Consider the following 16,638-nt stretch of genomic DNA (forward strand, 5'->3'; position numbering starts at 1 on the left):
ATGCAAACAAGCGTTTCCTCACAAATTAATACGAAGTAAAACAAAGAAAAGTAAATATTATCTGTTTTAAATTTGTCAAACATATGTCCTTTTTCAAAGTAGATTATTTAGTAATACTTTTGTTGTGTATTTTCTTTTTGTGTGATCGATGGTTCCGTCGTTGTTTGCAGCGGAATCGAAAGACGTCCGGAACGTTCAAGTTGCAGAAATCTAATGGTGATACTGTACTTATCTTCCAACTGACCAAGAAATGGAAGAAAAACCCGTGAGAGTGTGAGTCACCCGACCAAATATTGCACGCGATTTTACAGTGAGCGTGCACTGAACTTGTGCTGTCATTTACCTCAAGTTTGAACGATCGGTCATCGGTGCGCTTTAGGTTCAGAGAATTTGTTGTTTTGCAGCTTGGTGTGTGGGGACGTCGAAGGCAAGCTCGGAGCTCTCTACAGCAGAGTGCTAAGCATCCAGAAGAAGACTGGACAGTTTGACGTGAGCTGGGAACGCACCAGATGTCAACGCAGCATTGCATAGCTGTACAGTACTTGCGTGCAATACGTTCAGCTTGCTCTTGATTTGCCGCAGCTTCTTCTGTGCGTTGGGGAATTCTTTTCATCGACACCGGAAGCCGAGGAAGAGTGGCAGCGGTACAAAAGTGGAGCAAAGAAAGGTACAACTCGCGCATCTGCACTTTGAGAAGTCATGAATGTATTTAACTCAACCGTCGTGCTTCCTCAGCTCCCATCCAGACGTACATCCTGGGCGCAGGAAGTGAGGCAACAGCCAAGAATTTCCCCAGTGCAGATGGTTGCGAACTGGCGGACAACATCACATACTTGGGTAAGAAACGCTCTCCCGTCCAGCTTGAGGTTTAGTTCTGGGATCCCGCAAATGTGTCTCTGTGCTCCAGGTCGCCGTGGCGTGTTCACGGGGGCGTCGGGCTTGCAGATCGCCTACGTCAGCGGGTGCGAGGCCCCGCAGGAGCCGGCGCCACCTCACTGCTTCACTCCCAAAGATCTGGCGGCCGTGCTGGCCCCGCTGACTGCCAGCAGTAAGTTCCGAGGCATCGACATCCTTCTGACCTCGCAGTGGCCCAGGGGGGTGTGGCACTACGCTAACAACCCGGTAACCATTCAAAAGCACACCCATTTTGTATATCGAGTGAACTCTTCAGAGTCACCTAGCAGAAAACAAAAAACAACCCAAATCTCAGTCGGCTTAAGTTTCCTGATGAAACACTTGTCACAGGAAGTCAACACAAAGTCCTGCGGAAGCAGCGCCTTGGCCAACCTGGCCGACAAACTGAAGCCCAGATACCACTTTGCTGCATTAGAAGGCGCTCACTATGAAAGGTTACCATACAGGTGAGCTGAAGAAAAAATAAAAAGGGGAAACATGTTGACGTTCGAGATTTTGTCCCCCTCTTTAGGAATCACGTGGTTCTACAGGAAAACGCTCAGCATGTCACTCGCTTCATCGCCTTGGCAACTGTCAACAACCCCGCCAAGAAGAAGGTGTGAGGATGCTCTTGTTGCCTAATTGAGCTCACACTGACTTGGATTTCCTAAACAAACGAGACAGCTCATGAGGTTTAAAAAAATATGTAGATTACATTTTAACCAAAATAATTTTGCCTTAATATTCTTATCTATGAAGAACATTTACATCTGAAAAAGTCAATGTACCAAACTGATAGATAAAAACTTGAATTAACCTAATTCATATAATTTTAATAATTTAGGAAGAGAAAATATTTTTGCATGCAAGTTTTTGTACTTTACATGCAATTTTATTCAACTGATATTTATATGGTTAATTTGGTCGTTTAATTTCTTAAAATAAATACCGGTACTTAATTCTCATTTTTTTTGGCCTTATGTCTAACAGAATTCTTTGCAATTATTTGATTCAAATTGAACCATGATTAAAAAAAAAAAGTGTCTCTGCAGTACTTGTACGCCTTCAACATCATCCCCATGAAGGCGATGGATCCGTCGGAGCTGGTCAAACAGCCGCAGGACGTGACGGAAAACCCGTACAGGCGGGTCGCTAAAGACAAGCGAGAGACGCCGAAAACCGGCTCGGGTGCCACCGCGGAGGAGGAGGTACGAATACCGTGACGTCACGCTGGCAACAGGCCCCCCCGAAACGTAACTTCTTCGCTTCTCTTCCATCCAGGAGCAGAGGACTCAGTTCTTCTTTGACCTCAGTCGGGATCGCGGGGGCATCGCTCGTGGGCGCGGCCGGAAGAGGCCGCTGGAGGGCAACTGGTCGGGACACAAGCAACCTCGCAAGCACCGTAATTCACAGATAAATGATTCCCCCCCCCCCCTCCTCCCAAAAGTGGGAGCATGCAGGCGCTAAATGGTCCAAATGTTCTTGTGCAGCTCTCCCCCCCGGCGAGTGCTGGTTTTGCCTGGCGAGTCCGCAGGTGGAGAAACATCTGGTGGTCAGCATCGGGACTCACGTGAGTACAACGTCCGCGCGTTGGCCGGGGGCGGGGGGGGGGACCTTGCAGCCGTCCGGAGTCTTGATCTGTGGTGACCGCAGTGCTACCTGGCGCTAGCCAAAGGCGGACTGAACGCAGGACACGTGCTCATCCTGCCCATCGGACACTACCAGTCCACGGTGGAGCTGGCCTCCGAGGTTCTGCAGGAGATGGACAAGTACAAGGTGGCGCTCAGGAGCTTCTACAAGAGCCGCGGTGAGCGCTGCGTGCTCTTTGAGAGGAACTACAGGAGCCAACATCTGCAGCTTCAGGTACAAACACATTGAGCCATCTTCACCTCCACATTTCAGGCGCGCCTTCGCATCTTTAGGGGTGTCAGTTGTCCTTGTTTTTCGTGGCCAGGTAGTGCCGCTGCCGCTGGACCGCTGCGCCACCGACGACATCAAGGAGGCTTTTGTGGTGCAGGCTCAGGATCAGCAAATGGAGCTGATGGAGATTCCGCAACACAGCGATCTCAAGCAGGTAACCCGCATCGCGCCGCTCCCGCCGCCGGCTCGCTCACAGCCGCGGCCGTCCGTGCGCACAGATTGCTCCGCCGGGCACGCCGTACTTCTACGTGGAGCTCGACTCTGGGGAGAAGCTCTTCCACCGCATCCAGAGGAATTTCCCGCTACAGTTCGGGAGGTGAGGGGCGCCGCCTTGTGGCCATTGTCTGCGCGGCGTCCACTTGACAATGTTTGTTTGGCAGGGAGGTTCTGGCCAGCGAGCCGCTGCTCAACATTCCGACGCGAGCCGACTGGAAGGAGTGCAAACAAAGCCGAGCGGAGGAGGAGGCGGCGTGCGCGCAGCTCAGGGACGCCTTTCAGCCGTACGACTTCGCCTGGGACGACTAACTCAAATTTCCTTTTGGATTCCAAAATGTGTAAATAAATTCCAGTTTTCACGCCGCTTCAACTGTGTTTCACTGACTCTGGTTGCCAGACAGGGGTGGGAATAAAAATAAAAGGACCAACAACCTACTGAACGCCTGCACAATTGAATGACTTTTTTATCGTTAATTTATTTGGCTTTTATTTGGCATAAAAAGTTCAACACAAAAAGTCAACATAAAAAAAGTTAGTCACAATGAAATTAAAACAGGCTAAATGTTAGCGTGTTTTCATCCGTCAACACCCGTCGGGAAGACGTGCAAACTGAAAATGTTTTTTTTTTTTTTGGGTGTGCCGAGCGCAACGCCGAAAGTGAAAAGTGTGACTCGAAGGGTCGCCGACTCCGGCCGCCACGCGCTCACGCGTCCAAGATGGCCGTCCCGCGTGCACCCCTGAGCGGCGGGTTAAAAGAAGCGTCGGTTACTGAACTAGAGGCGGGAGGAGGCGCAAAGGGGCGGCGTTAAACAAAGTCTCTGGATCTCTTGATGGCGCAGCAGAGCATCATGCTGAAGATCATGCCGAAGATCTGAAAACAAACAAGTCCCAAGTAAGCGAGCGCGTGCGCGGATGGATGGGAGACACGTGCGCCTCGAGCTCTGCGTAGAACTTCATCGGGATGTGTGAGCAGCTTGAAGTTTGCGCAAGACTAAGTGCAGTTAGCCGATTGTTTACGAATAAGTGTATAAGTGTGTGTTTGTAGCAGCTCGCTAAGCGTGCATCGATTCAGTCTCTAAGTAAGCGAGCGCGTGCGCGGATGGGTGGGACACACGTGCGCCTCGAGCTCTGCGTAGAACTTCATCGGGGTGTGTGAGCAGCTTGAAGTTTGCGCAAGTGCAGTTAGCCGAGTGTTTACGAATAAGTGTACAAGTGTGTGTTTCTAGCAGCTCGCTAAGCGTGCATCGATTCAGTCTCTGCGCGACGCCGGCCACGGTCCTCCCACTCACCATGATGATGCCGATGCCGATGCCCACGCCTCCGATGATGTGCAGCTTGTTGTTGAACACCTCGTCGATGGCGGCCGGGCAGCTCTGACGCCCGCAAAACAAAAGGTCAGTCAGTGCGTCAAGCGCAGGCGCCGTTGCGGCCGGCGGCTTGCGGTTACCGTGGTAATGAGCGCTTCCAGTCCCTCCTTCTTGGGGCAGATGTCCCTGGCGGCGTCGATCACCGTGCCCGTGGGCCCGCAGCAGTTGAGCTGCGGACAGGAAACGAAAAAAAGAGTCACGAGGCCAACGGTGGGAAGACCAAAGGGTTTGCGCTTCTTACGCCGAAGTGGATGAGGCGCAGGGTCTCCTTGAGCGCCTCCTGCCGGGTGTCCTTGTAGTTGTTGTAGGTCTGCTTGTAGAACTCGGTCACCTCCGTCACCACAACTTCCTTGTTGGACAGTCCCCAGATGCCCGCCGCCACCTCCACCGCGAAGATCAGCAGCAGGAACAGGAAGAACTGCGCGCCCCCAAAACAAAAGAAAAAGGAAGCTCCGCACATTAGCGCCGGCAAACCTGGGTGCTTCCCCCTTTTGAACTGACAGATGGGCCGTCGTTCGGAGAATTGACGATCTATTTTCAACCAATTCTTTCATCAAATGAGAGGGTTAATCAATCAGTGAAGCTCAATGAATGCATGAACACAAAGGCATAAATAGGATCATATCAATTCACCAACAATCAATAATTTGTTCTTTTTGATACTATTCAAATTTAAGCGTATTAGTCATCGTGTGATCAACGAGTGGACTTGTCGACAAGGAGCTCAACTAACACGCACAATTTATCATTTATGACAAACGACTTTATGAAATATTTTATATTTTCAAAAATGCAATTTAACTAGCCAATTTTAAGGGAGCGGGGAGAAAAACAAAAGACAAAACTGACCAATCCCAGCATGCACGGCGACTCCTTGATGGCGCCGCAGCATCCCAGGAAGCCGACCACCATCATCAGGGCTCCAGCCGCGATCAGGATGTACACGCCTAACGGCACAAACAGCGCTCATTCATCCGACTTGATTTGTTGCAATTGCTCGGGGTCGTGAGCCGCGTTGACATGAGTGGAGCCGTGGATAAAACGGCAATAAAAAGGTCAAGGGCAGGCCTACGGGTGAATTTGGTGTGACATGTTGATGAGCGCCGACGGGCCACGGCGACCTCGACGGGGAGGTCACAAAGCTGTGGAGGAGCCTCCACAAAAGACGCATTCCTGGCGAGGAACAAAGAGCCCGCTGTTCGGCCGCCAGGCGTGGGCAGCGGACGGGCGGAGCGAGCCCGTCGCCTCACGGGGACACAACTCCTCGCTTGTCAGCGCCGGCCGCCTCATCTCGTCCTGGCGTGCCCGCGCTCACCTCACACCACAACCCGTTTTTTGTTGTGCGCCAGCATCAAGTAAGCAACAATGCATGAATGCTGAACATCATTTGGCAGGTTATTTGACAACAAAAATGATTACCGCGCGCAGCTGACATTTTGTTCTTACCGGTGAAGAAGACGGAGGGCGAGTCCTCGCCCTCAAACAGTCCTGCCGTCCTGCTGTCAAAGCGCAGCCAGAGTCCCACCGCCAACACGCCCGTGCCGGCCAACTAGGGACCGAGAAGGAAATTCAAGAATTAGCTCGGGTCGACTGAGTGACTGAAGGACCTGCGGGTGGCGCCGACATTCGAGAGATGCCTCCAGTGACTGAGGAAAGAAGGCAAATGTGCTTTTCCTGCACCATTTTGCAGACGAACCGAATCACATCATACGTAAAAATGAACTCAACTCAGCTTTATTTTTAGAGCACTTAAACAAAAAAAGCTGCTAACACGAAAACAATGCTGAGTTGGAAAGCTCAAACCTCCATCTGGAAATTCCAGTTTTACCTTCAATCTTGCTTTCAAGAGCCACAAAACAAGACATCAGCGCCTAAGTCACCGTTCTTCTCCAAATTTGGGTCAGACACCAGTCTTTTTGGTGAAACCAACCCATCTTCACGTGTTGCACAGAAAAAAAGCGAGCAACCAAGTTTTGGCTGAGAGAGGACCATCGACTGCTCATTTAGTAGGACCAATGCTTATGTTGTCACAGAAGACAATCTTGGAAACAACAACAAAACACACCACCACCAACAAAAAGCAACAATCTTGAACTCCAAACTGATAACGTGACAAGAAATGAGTCACTTTCGCGACACAGCATCTGTGGCGAACGTCTGCTTGTTTACAGACAGCCCTCAGGCTAGCTTGGTATTCTTTTCTCGAATGTTGTCGTGGGAGGATTCTTCTGCAGTTTCTCACCACAATGAGTCAACGTCTCCTCGGAAACCAGCAAACATTGTTGACGTCTCCTCAACAACTCCCACGACGATGATGATGATGGCGAGCCTCGTGGGATATGACGAGACATGAGGTCGACACCCTCCTGGCCACTAATTGCTACTTGGATCCTCCCTTCCCGTTGCTCGACACCATTTTCTTGCACTTGACGCACGTCAAAATGTCGAACGGAAGAATTGCGCAACCTTTCAGACTCGGGACGCATCTTCGATGAGAGACAAACGGAAACATTCGTTGACACAATGCTGGCTTGAATCGGCTTTTTGGGGGGTTGCTGGGACTGATAATTGGCGTTTCTATTCATTTCAATGGTCAAGGTGTACCGTGTCCCGATATCATGTCTCATTTTACTACAAATTGAAGTTAGTTAGCTACTTTCTGCCATCTAGCGGAAAACCACGTAACTACGTCACCTGCCACCATACGTCATTAGCCTAGCTCGATGAACTAAAGGAGACGTTATTCCAAGGAAGGACGGGTGCTACAAAGTAGCCAAGGCAATCAGGATATCATGCTGAGGGAGTTTGAATCCTTTTTTTGACAAAACAAAAACGCCGATTCACAATAAAAACAATAACGAGGAGTGCGGCAAACAAATGCAAGAAAACAGCAGCAACTTCCTTCATTTGTCTGAGGGACATTTGCCAGTGCCTCATGGACACGACATGGACACACTACCAACAAAAAGCACAAAACACACACCCAAACCGATCCCACTCACACACCAACACATACAGTTCAACGAGCTATCACTTATGAAGCGCTTTTCTACCTCGGGTACTCAAAGCAAAGCGCTTTACGCCGTTTACCCCATTAACCCTTCTGATGAGGGTTCAAATCTTGCACAAGGACACGTCGACGAACACATCTCCACGAGGTGGCTTTAAAGGCCACAAGACAAAAATCACTGCCGTTTTTTTGTGGACTTGTAAAAGTGACGTACCCAAAAGAGGAAGTTGAAGAAAAAGAGCAGGTACTTGATGCACTGCAGGGCCCCCATGGTGACGCAAAAGTGGCGCTCGTGTCGGCAAACAAAAGAGTTTTTTTTAAAACAAACAATCCAAAAAGGTGGAAACACCTGAACACGCACGCGGCTTCCGACTGAACGAGAGAAAGTCAAGAAGCGGAAGAGGAGCGAAAATGAGGGCCACACCCTGCACTAGCTCACCTGCAAAGGCAGAGGGCGGGTTTTTCTGTGGGGGATGGGGGGCCAAATGTCACCAATCAGCTCAAGCCTTCGCTTCGGCAAAAACTGACACGAAGGTAAACTATCACGCTTTCTTGAAATTCAATTGCAAAACAACATGTGAGAACGAGCCAGATGACGTACGCTGATAAAAAGGTTTCAAATGTGCATTGGCCATTGTTGAGTTTCCATTCAAAGCATTCTTGTTGAAGTTGAACAAAACGTCGTCCGAAAATGTGAACATAATACATCGGATCATTCTGTAGTTAATCTAATTTGAGACAAATATACGGAAGGCCATTTCCAATTGCAATAACAACACGGCAACGCCCACTTAATCAATACAAGTGGATGACATTTCAAGAGAATTGGCACCACCCAGTGTACATCTATAGCAATTACACCCTTCAAATCGCGTCTTGACTTTTTGCATGTACGTCGTTATATTGGAACTAGACTTTTCTGAATTACTCGTAAGTGCTGAAAAACGCGCACTGACAGCACGAGTCATGTACAAAATCATACTAGCATTTCAATTTCAAGTGCTTTTTAAAGAAAAAAGTATGAATCATGGAATTGCTGGAACAGCGCAAACTTCCTACCAGGTTACACATACAAATCACATTAACGGCGAATAAAGGAGTATTGGATGCAAACATATCTGCGTCATCCGAGTGCGAATGACAATTGCCAATAGTGATTTTTGCGCTGAATGATGAGAAGCCAGCCCAATTGAATATTTTCACTCACCCAGAAGATAAAGTTGAAGACGAAGAGGGCGTACTTGACGCAAAGCTCCCAGCTGCTCAGAGCCGTCATCTCGTTGTTGTTGTTGTTGTTGTTCTTCCTCAGCTGACAAACTGACCGAGTGACAAAGTGACGAGCGGGCGGACGGGCGCGGAGAGCATCTTGCCGCCGTTTGAGGGCGTGCCGCGGGCTCGGAGACGCTCGGCTTTCTTCGACTCTCTTCGGAAGCGCTCAACCGCAGCTGGTTTGCTGCAGCTTGTAAAACACACGCACACACATACACACGCGCGCGCGCATGCTTGTCTCACCGCAGGGGCTCTCCGCTGGCCATTTGAGGACAGCTCGCTTTTTTTTAAACCTCGCAAAAGTACTGAGACTCTTCAAAATAATATTTTGGAGATGTCAACTTGTATCACTTTTGACCAATTGAAATCCTGAGAGGTGTCGGCGTATTTTGAAATGTCTTGGTTTCATTCTAAAGTGACACTTGAACAGCGTTGTTGTTTAGGTTTTCTACCAAATGACGTTCTTTAGTAATTTTGGACAAGGAAGCAATTTCATGTGCAAGTCATATTTAAAATCAGAGGCGATGTACCAATGTTATTGTAAAAAAAAAAAACATTACGCAGTAAAAAGGTTACAAAAGAGCCCAAAAAAAAACAAGAATACAGGCTGTTTGCACATAGCCCAAAACAAGCTGAAAGGATAAAAAAAAAAAAAAAAGCCCAAAGGGTGATGTTCTGCCCTTTGTCTAGAAACAGGAAGAAACTTAACTGACATGATTGAATATTAGTGTCAGACATGCAGGACAAGAAACAAACAAAAAACATGTCATGGTATCATCCCACATGGAAACACAGCGGTGCAATTCTGGAAGAAGTCGCAGTTCCTGAAATTTGATTGTCAGAATAGCACCTATGACGAATTATGACAACATGTGCGTCCAAATGTTCATGACAGAATTGTGAGTCAATATTTGTGGGGTCTTTGTCGGAGGTAGTGTTGTTGTGACATTTTGAGAGAGAAGTCATGATGATGAATTTGGTCATCTAGATGAAACGCATGCTCACACAAATCATCGGCATTGTACTTTGATTCAAAAGCAGATTTCTTGTCACACCTGAAACATTTGGTGGGAGTGTGTAAGTGTGTGCGTGTGTGGTTGCACAAAAGAGCCGAGTGTCCCCTTTGACAAACAACCTTCATGCTGCGCGCGCGCGTTTCCTTTTTCCCCCACTGCCCAGAACAAGTCAGCTTTCATGGCCTCACAAAGCTCCCCTTCACAGTTCCTCTCAGTCTCCGCGTGCGTGCTCGTCGTGTATGTGCGCGCGCGCGCGGGGGAGGGCGGTCGGACGAGAGGACATTTTTTGCATGTTGCCGCGTTGAAGATGTGCAACCGCAACACAACAATGTTCCCGTGGTGTTGCTCCACTGACGCATTCCAACTGGAAAGTCAAGCACCAACGGGACTTCAATGCTCGAGCTAATGGCGCCATGTCTCCCTCTGGCGGCGACTCATCGAACCGCATCCATTGACATCAACGCTTCACGCATTTCTTTCATCTCGCAACGCCGCAGGCAGCGCAAATGCCCCTGGGGACAAACGGACAAGTATAAGACAGCAAAAGGTGAAGCTCTTCATCTTTCTTCCTTACCAGCATTCAGCCAGACAGGTTGCAGGCACTCAAAAAAAAAAAAAAAAAAAGTGAACTGGAAGTTGCTTTATTTTTGCGACAGTGAATTCTGACCACAACACCGACATTAGGACTCGAACAACCGCAAAGTCTCTTTGGTGTACATTCTCAGTGTTTGAATGACAGCATCTTAAAAACTTCTTGTCAAGGCGCGAACTCCATTGAGGACTCAAGACTTAAGTGTTCATGTGATCAAATATCCAAATAGAGTACTTCAAATATAATCAATCAAATGCATTATCGGGATCAATGACGTCCAGTGACACCACAAATATGCGGCATTCAGGAGGACATTTATTTTTTGGGGAAACTTATCAAACCTTGTGCTTTGGTAAGGTTCCTCCCCCCCACGGCATTTTGTTCTGAAGAAGCGAGCCTCAATTGAGAACAATGTTACTGCTGAAAACTACGACGGCTGCAATGTCATTGTCAAGTTTGCGGCGAAAATAGCGCATGGCGCTAATGCTTCCATGAGTTGCGTTAAGGCGTACCTCGTCGGGGCAGCGGGGTGTTCAAGCACGACAAGCGCGTGTCCATACGGGAGAGGAAACGGCGCCAAAAAAAAAAAAAGTGAACTGGAAGTTGCTTTATTTTTGCGACAGTGAATTCTGACCACAACACCGACATTAGGACTCGAACAACCGCAAAGTCTCTTTGGTGTACATTCTCAGTGTTTGAATGACAGCATCTTAAAAACTTCTTGTCAAGGCGCGAACTCCATTGAGGACTCAAGACTTAAGTGTTCATGTGATCAAATATCCAAATAGAGCACTTCAAATATAATCAATCAAATGCATTATCGGGATCAATGACGTCCAGTGACACCACAAATATGCGGCATTTACGAGGACATTTATTTTTTGGGGAAACTGATCAAACGTTTTGCTTTGGTAAGGTTCTCCCCTACGGCATTTTGGTCTCAAGAAGCGAGCCTCAATCGAGAACAATGTTACTGCTGAAAACTGCGACGGCTGCAATGTTATTGTCAAGTTTGCGGCAAAAATAGCGCATGGCGCTAATGCTTCCATGAGTTGCGTTAAGGCGTACCTCGTCGGGGCAGCGGGGTGTTCAAGCACGACAAGCGCGTGTCCATACGGGAGAGGAAACGGCGCCACTCGGGAGTTCACATCCTGGCTTTTGGAAGGTGCGGCGAGTAGAGATGCTGGCGCAGAAAGGCCAACATCTTCTTCCACGAGTCCTCCTGGGCGTCCGAGTGGCATTTGGTCTGACCTCCCCACAGCATGGTGACTGGGCACAAACCACAAAAGTCGCTCTCAAAGCGTGCCCCCCCCCCCCCCCCCCCCCCCCCCCAACCTTGTGCGCCGTGAGGCAACGAAGACATGAAATCACCTCATGTCAAGTGGCACTTTTTCCTCTGGAAAACTTTCCGCAGGATTTGACTTGGAAGCACGCGGCGTTTGCACTTTGGTTTCCAAGCATTTATTTCAAGACAATTGTCATTTTTTTTTCGATTTTCATTTTGGAAGTACACTTGAGTTGTCGTGCACCTTGAAGTTGCAATGAATCTTTGACCTGGCTCCAATGATGATTGAAGAGGAATTTCAAATGTCATGTTTGCATGTTGCAGTCGACTCTTGAGGCATAAACGCCCCCGTCTCGTCTCCTTTTTGCCATAATTGGCGCGAAGATGGCCGACACGGGCCTGGCCCTACCCACCTTTGGCCTTCTTGTAGTCCCACATGAAGTTGGTGGCTCGGAAGTGAGGCGAGTAGGGCGGCTCGATCAGGTGTCCCGCGTCGGGGTACTCCAGACGGGTCAGCAGGTGCTCCTTGCCCACCGAACGCATCATCCGCTCCATCTGTCCAACAGCGAGTCACAACAGCAAGTGACGCCGCCCGCCGTTGACATGAGCGACGGGCTCGCGACGGTTGCCGTGGAAATGGGGCCCATTTGTTTTCCCCTCGAATTGGTGGTACGTACTGTAGAGTACTTATTCAATATTCGCGTCGGATTTGATGAGATTACATCAACAATTGATTCACTGTAAACGGCCAAATAAAAAAAGTCAAACAAATCTTTCAACCACAATTCATCAGAACGAATAAAAACGAAAATGACGCGCACTGCACGTGTGCACTCACATCCTCGGCATACTGCGCAGCCGGATGATTCTGGTCGTCCTGGCCGATGACCAACAAGAGAGGACAGTTTATTCTCCTTACCTGGTCAGCACCACACCGCCACAAAAAAAGTGAGTTCATGGCGCGGCTCGTTCCGACCCGACGACTTTGGACAAGCGGCGAGTGACGTTCCGTCTCCGACGCAAACTTACGTCCGTTTTTCGGGACAGGTCGCTGGAGATGGGCAGGCTGATGTCTCGCCAGATCACATTCTGCTCCTCGTCCATGTGCACCTTGCGACCGCTCCTGTTGCCGCGGCAAAAAAAAAAAAAAAAAAAGTGGAGGACGGTAAAAACAGTTGATCAATTTAAGTCGATAAACCTCAAAATATTGGCTATTAATGTGATAAAAGCAAGAATGTGTTCATTTCATCGTATTTTCATATGAAATTTGTACTGGTCCAGTCAGTTAACTTCAGGTGGCCCGACACGTCACGTCAGGCCACTGTTAATGTCGGACCTTGATGGGTGTAAGTGGAAAATGCGTGCGAAGCAGACAACCTACTCCAACATCGGCTGATGGATATTCCACAGGGGTTGGTTGCGTAGGTAAAGATGGCTGCCACTGATGCAAATGCAACAGGCAGGCTGGGAAGGACGAAAAAAAAAAAAAAGTCAAAATAAGAATGAATAAAGTGTTTCTCGTCATCCATTTTCTTTGTCCTCATTTGAGTTGTGAGCAAGCTGGAGACTATCCCGGCTGACTTTGGGCAAGACGATTGGCCAGCCAATCGCGGGGCTCCGAGAGACAAATGATGGAGTGGTCGCCGGTCAACAAGAAAATGGTTGACAGATGAAAAACTACAAGTTGGCGCTGGGCGACGCGTATGCTTACCTTGACAACGGTGCTCTCGGCCGTCATGTGGATGGCCACGATGCCGCCCAAGGAAAGGCCAAAAATTCCCACTTTGTCGGCAACGACGGCGGGATGCTGTTTGATCAGCTCAAAGGCCGCCTGACAGAAAATACAGTCCAAAGTCACATACTGAGCATCTTTCTGACATTGATTCTTATATTGTTACGTTTAAAAATAAGACATGCAGATGTGGCCGAAGGCATTTTTTTAGCCGTACAAAATGTGAGAAAATGTGTGGCGTGTGGTTTCAATGATTTGGACGACGTGGTGTGCGTGCACTAGCCTCAAAGTATTTGAGCTCCAAATCGGTGCTCGCCAGCTCGCCGGGTGCAAAATACTCGAGCGCCAAGGAAACGTAACCGTGCGACGCCAGCAAGGCCGAGCGGTACTCCAGCAGGCCCCCGCCGCCCCCCCACATGTCCAGCAGTCCCGGGAAGGGTCCCGGACCTGAAGTCGGCACAACGCTTGACTTCCCGTTACCCGTCAACAGTGACGCGCTTGTCTCATTTTGGCGTCTCTCGATGTGAAATTGTCCTGACCTGACGGGATGAAGAGGGTCCCTCGTACGCCTCGGTCTTTCAGCTCCAACCTACGGACCCCCGGGGCCATGTACCACCTCTCGGTGAGCTCCTCGGCCAGAGGGCGTCGGCTGCTGAAGTCGTGGCTGACGTGGCCGCCGTACACGGAGATGGTGAAGAGCATGGGGGTGCATACGTTACGCTTCCGCAGCCTGCCAGCAAGTGAGGAAAACGTTGCAATGTCCTTGGGGGTCAAGGGGCGACGTTGACTGGCGTTGTTGTATGTACCTGAGGCCCGTGCGGCTCCCAGGTACAGGCCGCATGCTCCACAGCAAACCCATGATTTCTTTTCCACGGTAAGTTCCTCCTACGCTCACATCGTCTGCAACTGGAAGAAACAAAAACGACAATGGCAGCTCAGGTTTTGATTGCGGTGTTGCCAGTCGGGACGTTTGCATTCTCGGGACGTTTTAGTTACCGGACACGGCTCCTGTGGGATCGCTGATGTAGTGCCCATATGCCTCCCAGTAATCTTTGTCTTCCGAGTGATGCAGACAGCGCAGGGTCACCGGAGCTCCGGGAGGCAGATTGTCCACCCGCACCCTGATGGCCTCGTCCATCAGGGCTCGCGTGGGCGCAACAGAAAGAATGGGTGGCGGGCTGGCCTGGGACATGAAGGACGACGGTCTGCAGGGGAGAAGTATTCATTACTTTTCAGGATGACGATAAAGGAATAAATACAGTGAAGAGACAGAGGGGAGGGGGGACTAAACCTGATACATGATTTTTTTTCTGCATACCTTTCCAAACACGGAAATGTATTAAATCAAATGATATAGTTTTCCATATTTTGCAAGGAACCCTGAAAAAAATGATGAAATAATCCCTACAGGCATTATGGTGTTGCTGCAACAACGTTTCGGCAGATTGGAGATACTTAACAGTGTCAAATTACATGTTGATAAATACAGAAAAAAAATCGGTGTTTTCGGTGTTACGATCACGTGCAGATGCGAGCGTCGGTTTGTTTTGGTCTTCGCGGACTAGGTGAAAGTACGAGGAAAAAGGTAATTTTCCCTACCCCTCCTAAAAAAACATAGCAGCGTATAATAAACACACAACTGGCTGGAATCATCACACACATCAATCATCATCCTCTCCACACGAGCAATTCACTGAAATTATTCTCAAACTTACATTTTCCTCTCACTAGTAGACGTAAAAGTCGCGTCCAGTTTACGTGGTCAGTCTAAAACATCGGTCCGGCTACCGTGGTGAAAATCGGTCGCTTAAAATACTTAATCTCGCTGCAGTTTCAAAGAAACGAGCATTTCTGAACATTGACCGAAAGTTGTCACAAGAGGTCATCAAAACGAGACGCAGGTGTGCCGCGTATTGATTACGTCACGGAGCTCGCGCTGAGTTCAATGACCTCACGTGAACAACTCCTTCACGGCGCGTGCGTCCGAAAGTTAAGAAGACCGTAACTTGAAGAACAACAAAATCAGATCACCATGCTCTTCAGGACAAAATAAAGTTGACAAAAAAGACGCCAACACAAATCCACCAAAAGTATTGAGAGTCAATGAGCAATATAAAGTGCCGGCTTATCTACTTACAGCCTTCAATCACACCGATCTGTCATTTGTTGTTCATAATCACATTAAAAAAAATACTGACAGGGGTGTATCTGAAATTAATTTGCATGACAGAACGCACGCAAAATTAAATCCAAAGTTCACGGTTACCTGCGAGTGGGCACCTGGCATGACCCGGGGGGATGTTTGCACAAGTTACACATCTCGAGGAAGGAAAAGACATCGAATTTCTTGGTTGAAAAACGGCTAAATGACTGAAAATGAAGTATCAGATGAAGTCATTATGAAAACGTGGGGACGGTTGATGCGATTGAAATGACAGATGATTTCAAGCATCTCGAGTAAATACGACACTTACGGATGAATGCGATGTAATGTAATAAGTGATCATCTGTTCTCGTGTAAATATGACACTTAAGGATGAATGCGATGTAATGTAATAAGTGATCATCTGCGTGATAGCTCTAAATCAACGGTCAACCCTCCCCGGAACAGGTTCTTTAAAAAGCAAAAGAGAAGACGAAACGGCCAAAACCAGATCCAATTCGTCACACTTGTGGATGGCGCGCACGTGTGCACGCCTACTTCGCTGCCATTTGGAGCTGTGAGGCTCCTTCAGGTCTTTCGCCACGCAATTCGTCACACTTACACGGGAAATTGTGGATGGCGCACACGTGTGCACGCCTACTTCGCTGCCCTTTGGAGCTGTGAGGCTCCTTCAGGTCTTTCGCCACGCTTGCCTTCACGTTTTACATGCATCATGTTGAGCCCGATCGTTCCGAGACGGCAGGTCAAAGTTCCCTCCTGAGGGCAGAAAGGCAACAAAGGTGCCAGAAAATTGGCGACACCGCAGGGCGTGTTGCTCAAACGAAAGAAAATACGCTTTTTTTTCTTGATTTATGATTATTTTTTAATTTTTCAAGCGCACGGCTTGTTCCCTCTCCAAGTGTGCTGCTGACATGTCATCAAGAGTACAGTCAGTGAGTCGGAACAACCAAGGGAATCATTTACCTTCTCAGAAAGAAAAGTCAAATCAGTGACCGTGTCAGTTCAGAATCTTATTCCCCAGTTGTTTTGCTTGTCCGAGCACTTGGAAGTAAAAGCGCTCCACACCTGCTTAGTAACAACAATTATAAGACGATACGATTATTATGACAGTAAAACATGTCTTATTTTTTTAGTCTAGTGGCATTCATTTGCAAGAAAAAGTCCTAGGTTGCG

General features: G+C 48.6%; 3 protein-coding genes across 11 annotated transcripts; 1 reads left to right on the forward strand and 2 right to left on the reverse strand.

Annotated features, from left to right (window-relative positions):
• Positions 1-151: 151 nt before the first annotated feature.
• Positions 152-3,400, forward strand: cwf19l1 (CWF19 like cell cycle control factor 1). The gene is made up of 14 exons (XM_019897666.1): positions 152-273; positions 405-489; positions 583-667; positions 736-837; positions 908-1,122; positions 1,246-1,361; positions 1,427-1,511; positions 1,947-2,102; positions 2,176-2,296; positions 2,385-2,464; positions 2,548-2,757; positions 2,849-2,968; positions 3,033-3,130; positions 3,195-3,400. Exons 1-14 carry the CDS (start codon positions 251-253, stop codon positions 3,337-3,339), a joined length of 1,641 nt encoding a protein of 546 aa, XP_019753225.1. The 5' UTR covers positions 152-250; the 3' UTR covers positions 3,340-3,400.
• Positions 3,401-3,619: 219 nt separating this feature from the next.
• LOC109532681 (CD9 antigen-like) lies at positions 3,620-8,683 on the reverse strand. 2 transcript variants are annotated; one of them, XM_019897675.1, is made up of 7 exons: positions 8,615-8,683; positions 5,844-5,946; positions 5,247-5,344; positions 4,639-4,815; positions 4,478-4,567; positions 4,320-4,403; positions 3,620-3,901 (listed from the first exon to the last, which is right to left on the reverse strand). In XM_019897675.1, the coding sequence occupies exons 1-7, from the start codon at positions 8,681-8,683 to the stop codon at positions 3,836-3,838; spliced, it is 687 nt and encodes a 228-aa protein (XP_019753234.1). In that variant the 3' UTR covers positions 3,620-3,835. The 2 variants fall into 2 exon arrangements, with proteins under 2 accessions (XP_019753234.1, XP_019753235.1); XM_019897676.1 differs by lacking the exon at positions 8,615-8,683 and adding an exon at positions 7,622-7,823.
• Positions 8,684-10,876: 2,193 nt separating this feature from the next.
• LOC109532696 (acyl-coenzyme A thioesterase 4-like) lies at positions 10,877-16,468 on the reverse strand. Of its 8 annotated transcripts, none has more exons than XM_019897701.1 (12): positions 15,776-15,811; positions 15,257-15,338; positions 14,298-14,506; positions 14,108-14,207; positions 13,841-14,031; positions 13,585-13,748; positions 13,281-13,400; positions 12,951-13,033; positions 12,599-12,692; positions 12,408-12,488; positions 11,983-12,124; positions 10,877-11,553 (listed from the first exon to the last, which is right to left on the reverse strand). In XM_019897701.1, the coding sequence occupies exons 3-12, from the start codon at positions 14,491-14,493 to the stop codon at positions 11,429-11,431; spliced, it is 1,296 nt and encodes a 431-aa protein (XP_019753260.1). In that variant the 5' UTR covers positions 14,494-14,506; positions 15,257-15,338; positions 15,776-15,811; the 3' UTR covers positions 10,877-11,428. The 8 variants fall into 8 exon arrangements, with proteins under 8 accessions (XP_019753260.1, XP_019753259.1, XP_019753258.1 ...); XM_019897700.1 differs by having other exon boundaries at positions 15,252-15,338; XM_019897699.1 differs by lacking the exons at positions 15,257-15,338; positions 15,776-15,811 and adding exons at positions 14,828-14,905; positions 15,017-15,236.
• Between the last annotated feature and the right edge of the window lie 170 nt (positions 16,469-16,638).

Source organism: Hippocampus comes, unplaced genomic scaffold, assembly GCF_001891065.2.
Source record: "Hippocampus comes isolate QL1 unplaced genomic scaffold, H_comes_QL1_v1.1 scaffold81, whole genome shotgun sequence".
NCBI lineage: Eukaryota > Metazoa > Chordata > Actinopteri > Syngnathiformes > Syngnathidae > Hippocampus > Hippocampus comes.